The 18,089-nt window shown below is 47.9% G+C and overlaps 1 protein-coding gene across 1 annotated transcript in view; it reads right to left on the reverse strand.

The window, feature by feature from the left end:
* Window positions 1-12,402, reverse strand: part of PDILT (protein disulfide isomerase like, testis expressed) — a 65,968-nt gene extending 53,566 nt beyond the window's left edge. The window contains exon 1 of the mRNA XM_073645784.1: window positions 12,017-12,402. Within this exon, the coding sequence (XP_073501885.1) occupies window positions 12,017-12,215 (199 nt within the window). The 5' untranslated portion in view covers window positions 12,216-12,402. The remainder of the gene's footprint in view (window positions 1-12,016) is intronic.
* Window positions 12,403-18,089: the final 5,687 nt, after the last annotated feature.

The raw sequence follows: 18,089 nt of genomic DNA on the forward strand, positions 1-18,089 counted from the left end.
CTAGCCCAAGAAGCTCATAGTAGAGGTGCTCACTTCGGAGTAGAAAAGACCTTCCGGTGGTTGCAACGGCTGGTGTATTGGCCTCAACTGTGACAAGAAGTCGAGGGGGTCTGCCGAACATGTCGCCAGTGTGAGTTGAACAAGCCCCCGGAGCAAAGAGCTCCCATTCAGACCATCCGAACTTCTGCCCCCTTGGAAGTCTTGATGATTGACTACTTGATGGTAGGAACTTCATACAACGGTTATGGACACTGTTTAGCCATGACTGATCACTTCACCAAGTTTGCAGTAGTGACGCCCACTAAAGATCAGACGGCAGAAGCCGCAGCCAAGGCCATCTGTCAAGATTTCATCCGGATTTATGGGTGCCCGAAGCGAATACATTCTGACCAGGGGGCCTGCTTCCAAGGACGAGTGATGGATGAGCTATACCGCATCTATGGGATCGACCGTTCCCGGACAACGCCCTACCACCCGCAAGGGAACGGTGCATGCGAGCGCTTTAACCGAACCCTGTTGCAAATGTTGCGAACACTGGAAGCGGACAAAAAGATGAAGTGGCCCGAATTCGTGTCCGAGCTGGTGTGGGTGTATAATAATCGAGTTCATGCAACCACCGGCTACACCCCCTACATGTTGCTGTTTGGAAGAAGTGGCCGAGAAATCACCGAACTGGAGCTAGACTCAGAAGACCCCGGTCCGGGCAGTAGCCCAAGTACCTGGATTCGAGAACACCAGCGTCGACTCCATACCGTGAGAAGACTGGTTGCTCAGAAGTTTCAGGAAGTAGAGCATGCAGTTCGGCCCCCGACCACAGGTGGATCGCTTCAGCCAGGAGACCGAGTGCTGGTGAGGGCTAAACGATTTGGGAGTAAGCTGGACCATCGTTGGGAGGCAATACCATATTGGGTGGTGAAGAAGGTTCACCCAGACAACCCCATCTACGAGGTTAGGCCCGAAGGGGATGACGCCGCGACATCCAGGGTGTTGCACCGTAATATGTTGCGACCTTGCTCCCCTGAAGCAGAAGTCTGTAACAGGGCTGGGCCCTCAGACGTGTTGGCTGAAGTGCCACATACAGGAACCTTGGGGGATGAAGAAGGGTGGGCCACAATGCAGTTGGGCCCGTCAGAACCGTTGGTGCCACTCCCGAGTGGAAGTCAGAATGAGTCAGGAAATGATTTGCAATCCCCAGTAGTTGATTCCTCGGATCTCCCGGAGTCTCCTCCGCAAGAAGAGCCCCGCAGATCTGAGCGGGCTAATGCCGGAATTCCTCCTAACTTGTATGCTCAGGAAGAGTTTATCTGGTCTCGAATCCAACAGAAAACGCAGGAGTGTGCCCAACTCCTGTCTGAGCTTGCACTGCCTGGAAGGAGACATCAATTCTGCGAGGAGTCCACTCGCCCGAGGACTGGCGAGCAAAAAGGAGGGAGGAATGTAGAACGAACAAAAAAGCTTGTAAAAGAACTTCAGCATGACGTTTCAAGGATGGAGCGAGACTGCCATCTACTGGCCAGAGACAGTCAAGCAGAACCAAAATATACAAAGGAAGTTGCAGGGAGGGCAGATTCAGAGGCTGGACCCGATCAGGTGACTTCCAGGAAGGAGTTCAGAGAGATAAGAGGCCAGCGCGCCAAACCTGAGGGGTCTTTGGCGCCAAGCAGCAGAGAGGAGCAGACGTGCTCCCTGCGTCCTGAGAAACCCCACGTGACAGGCCAAATCCAGAGGCCTGAGAGGTGCTCCAGCCGGGCACCGGTAAAAGAGCTCCGGATCCCTCACAGTTGTGACTCGAGTGCTGTGCCTGCTGAGGATACTAGGAACCTGATCGCGGTGCTGAGGGAGTTCGCGGAACCCGACGTCGGCCTCCGACAGACGAGGCCTGGACCCCCCTATCCAAGGCTCGAGAGACTGCCCCCAACAGCCAAGCAGAGAGGAGCTGCATACGTGAGCAGGGCCGTCACTTCCACTGCTCACCCACGGTACCGGGGACAATTGGGTTTAAGTACTCAGGTTGGGAGGGGGACGGTTGGGGCTAAAGTAGCACAACGTGATTTAATTGAATTCATCCGGAAAGAGACTCACGGCCTAGCGGGAATAACCGGTGACCCCCGCTAGGGCCAAATTCACGGTTAAAGAACTTGTGTGGTGCTTCTCATGCTTGAGGGCATCACCTTACTTTAAGAGACTGCGCCTTATTTTAAGAGACTGCGCCTAACTTTGAGAAATTTCGTATTTTTCTGATATTTCAAACCACTGTTCATTGCCCTTGTTGCTAATCCCTTGTTTCAGTATACCTGTTGTATAAAACTGTTTACAAACATTTCTGACTGTTCTCGCCTTGTGTCTCTGTGCATTGCATTCCGGTACCTGCATTACATTTGGCGTAGTCGGCAGGATGCAACATTCAGACGCAGAGATGGCGGATCAGTCTGTGGCTGGGTCTGGCCGGAGCCATATACCCCTGGGGGCTATGCTCAGCCATCTTCCCAAGTTTACAGGGGATGGCATGTCACTTTGGGACTGGGCAGAAAGACTGAGAAGTATGCTACGTATGTATCCCCTTGACTCTCTAGCCCAGGCGGAGCTGGCCCTCCTAACCCTTGATGGAGAGGCCCGACAGACTGTGATGTACCGCCCACCTGGGTACCGTGACACCGTGGATAAAGTGATAAAAATTCTAGAGGACATGCACGGTGACACTACAGATTTGGGACACTTGCGCTTACGGTTGTTTCAGCGGGTCCAAGGGGAAAATGAGACAGTAAATCAGTATGTTAATGCATTACAGGAAGTGACGGCCCATATCACTAAGAAAACTCGAGATGGGAACCGAGGACTGGGACCATTGGATGAGGTGTTGCGTGACCAACTGATTGCTGGCTTGAAAGACCCTTCCCTGAGGCAGATCCTGAAGGAGCGGCTGCGATTGAGCCCTGATATGGGCTTCCTGGAGGTAGGGGCTGAAGCTAGAGTCCAGGAGAGAGAAGTTCCTGTTCTCAAAGCCACAGTTAGAAGTCATGAGGCAATTGCTCCTGGATTCACCAACCAAGAGCCTGATTGGGTACGGGAAATTCGTCAGGAAATTCGAGACATTCGGGGTGAGCTGAATTCTATTAGGAAGACTCCTACTGCCCCCTTGCCGACGGACCGTACTGCTCAACGCGGACGGAGACCAGAACGAGAAAGACGTTCCTATCCGGCCCCAGCACGACATGTACCCGACCTATCGGCAGAACGAGGACCGGAGTGCTGGACCTGCGGAGGTAGGGGGCATATCTCCAAAGACTGTCCCAACCGAGAAAGGAGGAGGAGGGGACAGCCGTTAAACTATAATGCCCCACAGTTGTGGAGCATACCGTGGGGTCTCGAGCTTCAGAGAGTAGAAGAGGGAGCTCTGAAGACATTGTCTCCGAGAGGCCCATTATCTGGGCTGAATTCAATGGGCAGCGGATCCGCTGTTTGATGGACACCGGGTCTCAAGTGACCACTATGCCTGAGACGTACTTCCAAAGTCACTTTCCTGAAGTCGCTCGTTCCTGCCGGGAACCCACTGTCAAACTGGTGGCGGCTAATCAACTACCTATCCCAGTAGCGGGAGTAGTATGGATGTCCGTGCGGGCATGTGGAAAGGACCTCGGTCGAAAAGGGATTGTACTGACCACCGGGCCCGGAGGCGATGGGCCCATTGTAACCCTGGGCATGAATGTGCTGAAAGAAGTCGGACAGTTCCTGGCTGAGGGCTGTAGCAAAAACAACTGGACCCGCGCCACTTGAGACCCAGCTAACAAGAGAGTGTTCCAGCACCTCGTGCGGGTCAGTCAGATTCAAAAGTTGCCCACTACCTCCCAGTACCTTGGTAAGGTATCGATACCGCCCGAAGCCACAATGACACTGCCGGTGGGACAGACTGTACTCACTTTGCCGGTGCTGGCACATGTGTCCTTAGAGGGCGTGGACATTCAAGTTGAACCAATGGAGGGAGAAGAAGCGCCCTCTGGACTCCTGATTGCTCGAACTCTGGCCACCGTGCGGCACGGTCGAGTACCCGTGCGCTGCATCAATTTAAGTGGCACCAGTTTACAGTTGTTGCCCCGACAAGAGGTGGCGCGAGTGTGCGTAATGCCGGAGGCCCTTACTAGAGCTGACGCTATAGGGCTGGCACCTGTGGAAGGAAAACCATGGACCCTAGAGGTGTCTCTCAATAGCCAGGAACATGGAAGAGAACCGTTGGCTGGACGCCACCTCCTGGAAGAAATGGAAGCTAACCTGACTAAGTTTTCTGCTGGACAAGTAAGGCAGATCGAACAACTTCTACAGCGATATCAGGGAGTGTTTGCACCGCATGAAGATGATTTCGGGTGCACTCGGGACATTCAGCACGAAATACCCACCGGAAATACTGCTCCCATCCGAGAGAGATATCGGCAGATCCTGCCTCAAATGTACCAGGAGGTGAAAGAGCTGTTGGCCCACATGTTGCGGAACGGTGTGATCCGTGACAGCCAGAGCCCCTGGGCCACTCCGATCGTGCTGGTCCGAAAGAAGGACGGTACCCTGAGATTCTGCGTAGACTATCGGAAGCTGAATGCCTGTACAGTACGGGACTCCTATCCACTCCCCCGAATTGAAGAGTCTCTATCTGCACTAGGGAGCGCCAAATTCTTCTCCTCCCTCGACCTGGCCAGTGGCTATTGGCAGGTCCCAGTAGCTGAGAAGGATCGTCCGAAGACAGCTTTTGTTCTCCCTATGGGCCTGTTTGAGTTCAATCGAATGCCGTTCGGACTAACAAATGCGCCAGGAACCTTCCAAAGGCTGATGGAGAGATGCTTGGGGGACCTCAACTTTGAAGCCACTTTAATATATCTGGACGATATAATTATCTATTCCGCAATGTTTGAGGATCATCTCCGCCGATTGGAACAAGTGTTAGAACGGCTACAAAGGCACGGCCTGAAAATTAAGCCTCGTAAGTGTCGTCTCTTCAAACGAGAAATTGAATATCTGGGGCACACTGTGTCCAGTGCAGGGGTGCACCCCACTGCGGAGAAAGTAGCTGCCGTGCAGAAGTGGCCCACGCCCGCCAATCTAAGGGAACTAAGGGCATTCCTGGGGCTCGCTGGATAGTACCGCAGATTCATTAAAGACTTCGCTAAGATTGCGAACCCGCTCAATGAATTGCTGAGAGGAACAGCCGGGGGAGCCAAGCGGCAGCCCATTCAGTGGGGCCCACGACAAGAAGAGGCATTCCGAGCATTGAAAATGGCGCTAACAGATGCCCCGATTCTGGCCTACGCTGACTTTTCGCAGCCATTCATGTTGTACACTGATGGAAGCTTGCATGGGCTGGGAGCAGTGCTGGCTCAAGTACAAGGAGGGAAAGAGCGAGTGATACCGTATGCCAGCAGGTCACTCCGAGATACGGAGAAGAATCCGGACAACTACAGTTCGTTTAAGCTGGAGCTACTGGCACTGGTGTGGGCCATGACCGAGAAGTTTGCTGAGTACCTGTCAGGGTCAGAAGTGCAAGTGCGGACAGATAACAACCCTTTGGCCCACTTGGAGAACGCCAAACTGGGCGCGTTAGAACAGCGGTGGGTCGCAAGGATGTCCAAATTCCAGTATAAAATCGCCTATCGGTCCAAGGCCCTGAACACACATGCAGATGCCCTGTCCCGGGTCACTCAGGCGGGGCCGAAGAAGGACAGAGATGAGGAGCTCGAAGGCGACGAGATCCCGGATTTCAGCCAGTTCACCGCTGCTGTGGTCGACGCCCAAGAGACCAGAGGGGAGCCGAGGCCCACTCAGATTCTAGGCCGTTCAAGAGACGAATGGATACATCTGCAGCAATCCGACCCGGAGCTAGCAAAGTTGAGAGAATGGGTCGCCCTTAATCAGAGACCCGACCAGGAAACCAGAGCCGCTTCACTTCCAACTACCCTACAAATCCTAGGCCAGTGGGAGAGGCTCCTCCTGAAGGACGGCTTGCTATGCCGAAGAATCCAGCTGCCTCGAGAGTTTGATGTTACCTGGCAAGTGGTAGTTCCAGGAGCGCTAGTAACACAGCTAGCCCAAGAAGCTCATAGTAGAGGTGCTCACTTCGGAGTAGAAAAGACCTTCCGGTGGTTGCAACGGCTGGTGTATTGGCCTCAACTGTGACAAGAAGTCGAGGGGGTCTGCCGAACATGTCGCCAGTGTGAGTTGAACAAGCCCCCGGAGCAAAGAGCTCCCATTCAGACCATCCGAACTTCTGCCCCCTTGGAAGTCTTGATGATTGACTACTTGATGGTAGGAACTTCATACAACGGTTATGGACACTGTTTAGCCATGACTGATCACTTCACCAAGTTTGCAGTAGTGACGCCCACTAAAGATCAGACGGCAGAAGCCGCAGCCAAGGCCATCTGTCAAGATTTCATCCGGATTTATGGGTGCCCGAAGCGAATACATTCTGACCAGGGGGCCTGCTTCCAAGGACGAGTGATGGATGAGCTATACCGCATCTATGGGATCGACCGTTCCTGGACAACGCCCTACCACCCGCAAGGGAACGGTGCATGCGAGCGCTTTAACCGAACCCTGTTGCAAATGTTGCGAACACTGGAAGCGGACAAAAAGATGAAGTGGCCCGAATTCGTGTCCGAGCTGGTGTGGGTGTATAATAATCGAGTTCATGCAACCACCGGCTACACCCCCTACATGTTGCTGTTTGGAAGAAGTGGCCGAGAAATCACCGAACTGGAGCTAGACTCAGAAGACCCCGGTCCGGGCAGTAGCCCAAGTACCTGGATTCGAGAACACCAGCGTCGACTCCATACCGTGAGAAGACTGGTTGCTCAGAAGTTTCAGGAAGTAGAGCATGCAGTTCGGCCCCCGACCACAGGTGGATCGCTTCAGCCAGGAGACCGAGTGCTGGTGAGGGCTAAACGATTTGGGAGTAAGCTGGACCATCGTTGGGAGGCAATACCATATCGGGTGGTGAAGAAGGTTCACCCAGACAACCCCATCTACGAGGTTAGGCCCGAAGGGGATGACGCCGCGACATCCAGGGTGTTGCACCGTAATATGTTGCGACCTTGCTCCCCTGAAGCAGAAGTCTGTAACAGGGCTGGGCCCTCAGACGTGTTGGCTGAAGTGCCACATACAGGAACCTTGGGGGATGAAGAAGGGTGGGCCACAATGCAGTTGGGCCCGTCAGAACCGTTGGTGCCACTCCCGAGTGGAAGTCAGAATGAGTCAGGAAATGATTTGCAATCCCCAGTAGTTGATTCCTCGGATCTCCCGGAGTCTCCTCCGCAAGAAGAGCCCCGCAGAACTGAGCGGGCTAATGCCGGAATTCCTCCTAACTTGTATGCTCAGGAAGAGTTTATCTGGTCTCGAATCCAACAGAAAACGCAGGAGTGTGCCCAACTCCTGTCTGAGCTTGCACTGCCTGGAAGGAGACATCAATTCTGCGAGGAGTCCACTCGCCCGAGGACTGGCGAGCAAAAAGGAGGGAGGAATGTAGAACGAACAAAAAAGCTTGTAAAAGAACTTCAGCATGACGTTTCAAGGATGGAGCGAGACTGCCATCTACTGGCCAGAGACAGTCAAGCAGAACCAAAATATACAAAGGAAGTTGCAGGGAGGGCAGATTCAGAGGCTGGACCCGATCAGGTGACTTCCAGGAAGGAGTTCAGAGAGATAAGAGGCCAGCGCGCCAAACCTGAGGGGTCTTTGGCGCCAAGCAGCAGAGAGGAGCAGACGTGCTCCCTGCGTCCTGAGAAACCCCACGTGACAGGCCAAATCCAGAGGCCTGAGAGGTGCTCCAGCCGGGCACCGGTAAAAGAGCTCCGGATCCCTCACAGTTGTGACTCGAGTGCTGTGCCTGCTGAGGATACTAGGAACCTGATCGCGGTGCTGAGGGAGTTCGCGGAACCCGACGTCGGCCTCCGACAGACGAGGCCTGGACCCCCCTATCCAAGGCTCGAGAGACTGCCCCCAACAGCCAAGCAGAGAGGAGCTGCATACGTGAGCAGGGCCGTCACTTCCACTGCTCACCCACGGTACCGGGGACAATTGGGTTTAAGTACTCAGGTTGGGAGGGGGACGGTTGGGGCTAAAGTAGCACAACGTGATTTAATTGAATTCATCCGGAAAGAGACTCACGGCCTAGCGGGAATAACCGGTGACCCCCGCTAGGGCCAAATTCACGGTTAAAGAACTTGTGTGGTGCTTCTCATGCTTGAGGGCATCACCTTACTTTAAGAGACTGCGCCTTATTTTAAGAGACTGCGCCTTATTTTAAGAGACTGCGCCTTACTTTGAGAAATTTCGTATTTTTCTGATGTTTCAAACCACTGTTCATTACCCTTGTTGCTAATCCCTTGTTTCAGTATACCTGTTGTATAAAACTGTTTACAAACATCTCTGACTGTTCTCGCCTTGTGTCTCTGTGCGTTGCATTCCGGTACCTGCAGTACATATACACAAGTGTATGTGCAGTGTGTGTGTGTATACACAAGTGTATGTGCAGTGTGTTTGTACACACAAGTGTATGTCCAGGGTGTGTGTATACACAAGTGTATGTGCAGTGTGTGTGTATACACAAGTGTATGTGCAGTGTGTGTGTATACAGTGCTGGCCAAAAGTATTGGCACCCCTGCAATTCTGTCAGATAATACTCAGTTTCTTCCTGAAAATGATTGCAATCACAAATTCTTTGGTATTATTATCTTCATTTAATTTGTCTTCAATGAAAAAACACAAAATAGAATTAAGCAAAAATCAAATCATTGATCATTTCACACAAAACTCCAAAAATGGGCCAGACAAAAGTATTAGCACCCTCAGCCTAATACTTGGTTGCACAACCTTTAGCCAAAATAACTGCGAACAACCGCTTCCGGTAACCATCAATGAGTTCCTTACAATGCTCTGCTGGAATTGTAGACCATTCTTCTTTGGCAAACTGCTCCAGGTCCCTGATATTTGAAGGGTGCCTTCTCCAAACTGCCATTTTGAGATCACTCCACAGGTGTTCTATGGGATTCAGGTCTGGACTCATTGCTGGCCACCTTAGAAGTCTCCAGTGCTTTCTCTAAAACCATTTTATAGTGCTTTTGGAAGTGTGTTTTGGGTCATTGTCCTGCTGGAAGACCCATGATCTCTGAGGGAGACCCAGCTTTCTTACACTAGGCCCTACATTATGCTGCAAAATTTGTAGGTAGTCTTCAGACTTCATAATGCCATGCACACGGTCAAGCAGTCCAGTGCGAGAGGCAGCAAAGCAACCCCAAAACATCAGGGAACCTCCGCCATGTTTGACTGTAGGGACCATGTTCTTTCCTTTGAATGCCTCTTTTTTTTTCCTGTACACTCTATGTTGATGCTTTTTCCCAAAAAGCTCTACTTTTGTCTCATCTGACCAGAGAATATTCTTCCAAAACGTTTTAGGCTTTCTCAGGTAAGTTTTGGCAAACTCCAGCCTGTTTTTTTTTATGTCTCGGGGTAAGAAGTGGGGTCTTCCTGGGTATCCTACCATACAGTCCCTTTTCATTCAGACGCCGACGGATAGTACGGGTTGACACTGTTGTACCCTCGGACTGTAGGGCAGCTTGAACTTGTTTGGATGTTAGTCGAGGTTCTTTATCCACCATCCGTACAATCTTGCATTGAAATCTCTCGTCAATTTTTCTTTTCCGTCCACATCTAGGGAGGTTAGCCACAGTGCCATGGGCTTTAAACTTCTTGACACTGCGCACGGAAGACACAGGAACATTCAGGTCTTTGGAGATGGACTTGCAGCCTTGAGATTGCTCATGCTTCCTCACAATTTGGTTTCTCAAGTCCTCAGACAGTTCTTTGGTCTTCTTTCTTTTCTCCATGCTCAATGTGGTACACACAAGGACACAGGACAGAGGTTGAGTCAACTTTAATCCATGTTAACTGGCTGCAAGTGTGATTTAGTTATTGCCAACACCTGTTAGGTGCCACAGGTAAGTTACAGGTGCTGTTAATTACACCAATTAGAGAAGCATCACATGATTTTTCAAACAGTGTCAATACTTTTGTCCACCCCCTTTTTTAGGTTTGGTGTGGAATTATATCCAATTTGGCTTTAGGACAATTCTTTTTGTGTTTTTTCATTGAAGACAAATTAAATGAAGAGAATAAGACCAAAGAATTTGTGATTGCAATCATTTTCAGGAAGAAACTGAGTATTATCTGACAGAATTGCAGGGGTGCCAATACTTTTGGCCAGCACTGTACATGTGTATATGAATCAGTTTCCGTTTATCGTCCTAATTATGAGCCTACTATTTACCATGGCCTTGATGTCCATTGCTATACAGAGGCAATTGAACTTCCCATTCATTTGTATGGGAACTCTGAACACCTCTACACTGACCACAGCGTGCGATGGGAGCGATCAGATATACATGTATGATGTGTCCAGTGGATATGTGATGGAAGTACAAGATGGGAATAGCCCATATACCTCACGCCCGTATACCTATACACTTGCACGCTCTTTGGCTGAGCATTCATACATTGTCAATGAGGCGAGCAGAGAAAATTACTGCAGGACACCTCTGATGGCCTAACCTACCCGAGAACAAAAGGATCAAGCACTGAAATTCAACATGTCTGATCCCTCAACTCCTCCCAAATCATCGGTTGGGGGGAAGAGGTGGGAAGACTCCATGCACATTAGAGTCATGTTACCCACTGATTTTGGGGTGACCTGCGGCCAATTAATGTTTATGGATGCAATGAACAGCATATGGTCTGAGGCAGGAACAGAATAGAGCTGGGGCGGCGGAGCTCAATAAAAGCTTCAGAATCTCGACAGCACAAAGCAATTTTTCGAGAGGGTGTAAATGAAAAAGTTGCATAGGGATATATGGAATTTTTATGATACAAAAAGTTCTGGAAACCACAAATTGTTAAAAATAGTTAAATTATTTAAAAAATTAGACATTTATGTAGACAGCAATATGTATTAGACGGCATGGCAGAAGTCAACGAGCTGAGACGCAGTCAAGGTCAGACGAGGAGAGAACATCAAAGCGTTATATCATTACTATTAACGAGACTTATCACACAAGCAAATATTACAATAAAGACCTGGATAAACATTTGTATGAGGCGTTTTAAGATCATGCACGTAGAAGATCACGATTTGTGCAGGATATTATGAATGAATATACAAAATCACAGTGATCATATACAAGATCTTTGAATTTTTTTCATATTTAAAAGCATAGTACAGAAGTTAGATCCGGTCTCCCCCATCCAACAAAAAAAGTCCGGCCATATGGTTGGCCATTCATTTGAGCACATCGTAGAATGCGACTTCTGGATACATGTCTAAGTAGGATACATGGAAATTGAAAAATAATAAGGCTGCATCCCATGTGTTGCAATTTTTCTTCCCAATCTCGACCCACAACTCAATTAGGGAATTGCTTTATTAGCTTTTGTCCTATAAAAGGGCGAATTCAGACGTCCGTACAAATAGGTCCGAGATCAGACCGCAATGCACGGACTGGTCAAGGGTCTCCCGGCCAGAGAGTGACAGCTTCATAGAAATATATGAAGCTGTAACATTCGGGTCGGGAGACCTTCGGCCAGTCCGTGCATTGCAGTCTGATCTCAGATCAATTTGTACGGATGTCCGAATGCGCCTCAAGAGTCAACTCCCCTACACACACAGCGCCACTCCTGTACATAGCCCTTGTCAGGTACTGCAGCTCACAGACAAGAGTGGCGCCGTTACCCTTTTTAAGTCCCCTTTAACAGGATTGGGAGAAGTGGTATTCTTCAGCTGTCATGTAGACGCCATCAGCGGATTACGGTCAGTTTTTACAGCAGTCTATATTCTGCTTACTGGTTAGCAAGACAACAATAAATTAGATTTTTCAGAAACTATGAATAAATAATGATAATAACATTACAATGTGGATGTTTTTTTTTAATACAATCCCTTAAAATATTAAATTGGTTAAAAAAAATTGAATAATCCCATCATACTTACAGAATTTCACCAATAAAAACTTATTTTCGTTCAGGGCACGAGCAAAGTTGGAACTTGTTAAGATAAGGACATGATGATCTTCCTTGATTTTTGGGGCTTTGTGTTTCTTTGGTTTAGGTCCAATCCCTGATTTTTCTTCCTCAGCTATACCAAGAGCAAGAATGAAGAACACAGATGTTGTAAGGAGCAGGATATTCATTCTGTCCAGGTAATGGAGAGAAAAGATGAAGAAAACTCCATATGTTCCCCCAGCCGTCTGTTGTATTTCTGTTTCCAGCGGAGCAAGTGGTAGATTCACACGTCACATTAACTGATTAAAATATTTCCAAGAAAAGTTGCCAAATTTACTTGAGATACCGAGGCGCACTCACTGGGAGCATTTTGTAACTGACAGACGTCCCGAATCTTTAGCCTCATACGTAGTAATAGATTATTCTCCATATGCTACAAGGAAACTCGTACAACTCACACAATGGTGTTTACTTCCTTTCCTTAATTTATGATTGATAAATTGATCAAGGTATGCTGTCAGTGTTGGACTGGCCCACCAGAGAACCGGAGAATTCTCCGGTGGACCCTGGCTTCTCCTTCCGGAGAGTTCATAGTGCAAACCTTGCAGCCGTTTTGGGATCTTGAGTGGGGGAGAAAGGTGGGCCCTCAAAATCAAATCCTCTTGTGGGCCCAATGTTCTTCAGTCTGACACTGTATGCAGTGATGTATATTCAGGGATTATTGCTACAAAACTTGGCAGATTTACAACATTTCCTAAATGTTCCTGTGACAGGAAACCATATAGGTTCTGGGTCCCAGAGGTTACAGTAGGGGCCTCACCAAAGTGTATTTTCAGGGTCCTTCATCAACCTTTACCATTGATGGCCTTTATTTACAATAGCTCACTGAGCTTTACGGTAACATAACAGCAGGAGCGGTCTATAAGCTTGGTGGTTACGATATTAGGAGGCACCGATCTTAGTGACTATACCCTTGGAAGCACAAAGACTGGTAATTACATCACTAGGTGTCACAAAGCTTGTAAGGTATGCTACTAGGAGGCACAAATCTCGGTGGCAACACTACTATAAGGCACAAAGCTTGATACGTATATTACTAGGAAGCACAGAGCTTGGAGGTTATGCACTAAGTGGCACAGAACTTGATAGCACACTACTAGGAGGCAAAAAGCTTGGTGGTTATGCTGATAGAAAGCATAGCGCTTGGTAGTTATTTCACTAGGAGGCTCAGAGCTTGGTGGTGACATGGCTAGAAAGCATAGCTCTTGTTGATTATGCCACTAGCAGGCAGAGCGCTTATTGGTTGCACTGATAGAAAGCATAGCGCTTGGTTGTTATACCACTAGGAGTGACAGAGCTTTGTGGTTTTACCACTAGGAGGCAGAGAGCTTAGTGGTTATACATAGTGCTTGGTGGTTATATCACTAGGAGGCACAGAGTTTGAAGGTGGAAGGGTAACAGAAACAGTCTCTTTCACTATAATAGCAGGCAGTTATCAATAACAAACACAACCTCACTACTATAAGGACGCCGACAACTATCACAAGTAAGTAACTCACATGAATGATGCAGAGAAAATAGTACTGTGAGTTAAAGTATTTAAAACCTCTGACGCCCATCCTCCCCCTCCCAAATTGCCAGTTTAGTGCTGCTGGTTAATTGTTCCCTGCTGGTCTGTACTTAGATTGCACAGGGCGCATAACCACTGCAGCTAATCACTGGCCACAGCGTTCACTTGCCTAATGTCAGGGCTCACCTGGAGGTTAATTCCTTAAAGCAAGGATCACATAGACTGAAAGCAATGTCAAAGCGTTGAGGATCGCGTCGAGGAATGGGACAATGGGCTATGATGGATAGCAGGCAAGCAAAGCAGAGCAGGAAACACAGAGCCAGAGATGTAGAAAGGAGAGCAGATGAAGGGTTAAATGGTAGGCCAGAACCAGGCTGTAGATGCAGGTTGAAGAACCCACAGCGGTTTTGCAGAGGTTAGTGTGATGTAATGTGAACTGCCTGTAGATGGCAGTTCGTAATGCATACAGAAGACAATGGGTTAATCGGCAGGCAGCAATTGATAGGTTAATTGCCAGGTCTGAGGAGAAGTAGATGCAGATTGAATGCACCACAGGAATTCGCAGAGATGATTGCAGCATAATGTAAAGAGTCTCTAATAACAGCTGGTAATGCTTACAGCAGACAATGGGTTAAATCAACAGATAGAGGAGAAGTACATGCATATAGCAGATACACAGGAATTTGCAGAGAGGATTAAAGTTCCAAATATCTGGATAGTGACAAACTCCAAAACGGTATCTGGACACAACATTGACTGAATACTGAGATACCAAGTGTGTCTAAATCGACCTTAAAAGGCCTGGGATGATTATGCCATTGAGGAAGCCAGTCAAGTTGTGATACTTGACGTAATGCACAGCAAAGGGCGGTGGAACTAGAAGAAAATAGGAAAGCCAGGCTATGGAGTAAAGACAGGTGCGAGACTGACACCTAACTCACTGACATCACCACCGTAGCCAGTTATTTCTAGGAATAGTCACCATCTGATGAGCCACATCACAGTTTTAGTGAATATAAACATAGTCTTGTGGGGGCTCATGTATTGGGAGTGCTCAGGCAATAAGGAAGTAAATAAAAAGTGTAAGACCTATTTTCTCCAAATTAAAGGAAAAAAATGTTTCATAAGTTGCCTACTACTTGGCTAATAATATTGTTGAGCGAGTTGTCATTTGCACCTTGGGCACCAAGAATCCACTGGAAGTAGGTCATGGATCATCGGTGTTATCATTAGTTGTCTCTTTTCCAAACATCCTTCATCATGTGGTTGTTTCCTGAAGAATAGTGATGAGCGTACGTGTTCACCACTGCTCAGTACTCGCCCGAGCATCATGGCGCTCGACAAGCTCGCCGAGTATTTCCGGGTTGCTCGGGCGGGAACTCAGGTGCCTGCCCTGCATGTTTGGCGCTCTTTAGAGAGCCAATGAACATGCAGGGATTGCCTGCCACGCACTGTAATGCCGCAGCCATGTTGGTTGTGGGCATTACAGTGATTAGCTGGCCGCACAGCGTCATCAGGTCTATATAAGACCTATATAATCAAAGTTTCTCAGCAGGTGCATATTAACTATTCTGATGGCTTGAGAGCTTGTGCCTTCTTCTTGGAGACATCTAATTTACAAAATGCTATGATTCAATTGGTGATGGATTTGCTGGAATTTTCTTTAACTCATAATTTTTTTACATTTAAGGGGTCCTTCTACCTGCAGCTCCAGGGTACAGCAATGGGTGCGGCATTCGCGCCGGCCTATGCCAATCTGTTCCTGGGGCTGTGGGAGAGGGACCTCTCCCTGCCGGATCAGCGGATGTCTATGGACCACGTCCCCTTTTGGACGCGCTACATAGATGACATTCTGCTGATCTGGCAGGGCTCCACTGAAGGCTTGAAGATATTCATGCAATCCCTTAATGATAATGATAGGAATATTCGCATTACCTATACATGGGACAGGGATGTGGTGAATTTCCTGGACGTGGCTCTTACTAGAGATCAGGATAATTTTATAAAAACAAATATCTATCGTAAAAATACCTCCACGAATATGTTGCTTCATGCGTCATCCTCCCACCCTCCTTGGGTGATTCAGTCTGTTCCCATCGGACAGTTTCTACGCTTACGTAGACTCTGCTCGGACGATATGGATTTTGCCAGACAGTCCGAAGATTTGAAAAAGAGATTTTATGAGAGGGGTTACAGCAGACGCATGGTAAAAAGGGCATACCATCGTGCCAAATATTCCAATAGACACGATTTGCTCTATAAGAAAAAGACTCCAAAATCAGAAGATAAACCAAGATTTATAACTGACTACCATGGTCAATTTGGTCGGATGAGGGAATGTTTGGCTAAGGCCTGGCCCATTCTTCTGGTTGATCCTGTTTTGTCTAAAATTCTCCCAGATCGCCCATCTATTGCTGTGCGCCGCTCTAAAAATCTTCGTGACTGTCTGGTACATAGCCATTATCAATCTCAGTCTGGGACTGCTACAATCTTTGGTGCTTCTAGTCCTGAGTGTGGAAGTTTTCCATGCGGCCGTTGTGTCGCCTGTCCGAATATAGAGTGTACTGATAACTTTTCTAATGCTGCGGGTACAGTGACTTATGTTATTAGAAGTCGTATTACATGTACCTCACGGTTCATTATCTACTACGCCACATGTCCATGTGGATTAATCTATGTTGGTTTAACCACACGGCAACTTAAAGTGAGAGTTAGGGAGCATGTGTTGGGGATTCTGGCGGCAGCCGACTGTATGGATCCCTCCACACTCAGGACGATACCACGACATTTTAAACTCTGCCATAATTGTGACAGTTCACTACTGAGGGTGAGGGGGATTGACGCCTTGAGGACTGGTATTCGTGGAGGTAAATTTAGCCAACGTCTAGCTCAGCTTGAATCCAGATGGATTTGGAAATTGGGCACTGTACATCCGCATGGACTGAATGAGAGTCTCAGTTTCGCTCCGTTTCTTTGATATCCACTTTATCTTGTACATATCATCTGTATTTTTAAGTTTTTATTCATTTTATTATATATTATTTACAGTCTTATCCATCATTTTTCGGTCTGTGAACTTTCTCGCTGGAGGGTTGTGTCCGTACTATATCCGTTCCATTATGGATGAGTGTTTGTGGAGGAAAAGAAGGACTCGTGATACTGCCGCACAACAATCGCCAAAGCCTATAAACCTCTTTGCTTACATTGCGAACTTTGTTTAAATGAAGTATTGTATTTTTTATCATCTCCATCTTTTAGGTGATTGTATATTGTGATGTATGTGGTTTGGTCTTCCATATATGTGGTTATTGGTCCTTCCTATGGGACAACAGTGTCATTGTAATTTATCTACACAACATTACTGTGATCATATGCCTTGTATTATTATATAATGTTATTATGATCATGTATATTCGATTAGTATTTTGTGCAGTGATGATGTGCTAATGTCAGGTAGAATTTGACACATATGGTGAGGTCCGTGGTATGTGTGAAATTGTCCCGATATTGATATATATTGTTATGCATATTTGCATTCTTTTTTTATGGGAGATTCTTGTATTACACTACTTGATATATGTGGTTAGTTATAAACTTGTGTTGGACATCTTACCACATACATCCTTATTTGCAATCCCCGAGGTAGTTGAGGGCAATCTTAAGAAGGATCTCTAGTTGGGTCAAACAATACCTTACTTAATTCTAACCCTATAGGTGCGGCATTTGGACAGGTACGTGCAGGCGTTCTCGGTTGCTGAGGGCGGCTCGCGCTACCCGGCGTCTCTATGCTAGGACCTGCGGGTCACATGGGCCCGCGTGACTGTTGGGAGGTCCTTTGCATGACGCCGGCATCGCGGGTTGCCGAGGCAGCGGAGACGCTGGGCGCGTCATTAGATGTCCGCCCACACCTTCCTATTGGCTAGCGATAGGTTTATAAGGACACACCCCCAGTTTGCAACCACGCCCCCTGAAGAAGGTAACGCCGAAACGCGCGTCGGGGTGGACGCGTGGTCCACATGTAAGCATCCTCGCTGCTAGCCCTCTGTCCAGGTAGATTCTACTATTACATTATATGGTCACTTACATGGTTATGTCGCTATACAGTTAGGCAGCATTAGCTGACCACTAATGATACACTATTTGGATACACATATTAGCGATCTGTTGATCAGGGGCATTAGTGTCTATATTATAGTCCTGGTGGGTGCCCTACATGTGGACCTCTGTGTCCATTGAGCATGATGGTATTTTAAGATGTTTTTGATATGTATGTCGTGCACTGTTTCTGCCATATTATGTGGTGTATTCTATCTTAATTATATATTTAATAAAGGCTATATTTTATGATTAATTACCTGCTGTGTAGCTTTGATCGCATCTTTCCCTTCGCTGTATATCTATATAAGACCTAGCGCCGCCATACTCGTCACAGTCTAGCCCGGAAACAGGCAGGGTAGGGAGAGGTGCTGCTGAGTGAGGGAGAGATTTGATT

Source organism: Phyllobates terribilis, unplaced genomic scaffold (assembly GCF_046119375.1).
Source record: "Phyllobates terribilis strain yellow unplaced genomic scaffold, ASM4611937v1 Scaffold_9__5_contigs__length_417890890, whole genome shotgun sequence".
Classification (NCBI taxonomy): domain Eukaryota; kingdom Metazoa; phylum Chordata; class Amphibia; order Anura; family Dendrobatidae; genus Phyllobates; species Phyllobates terribilis.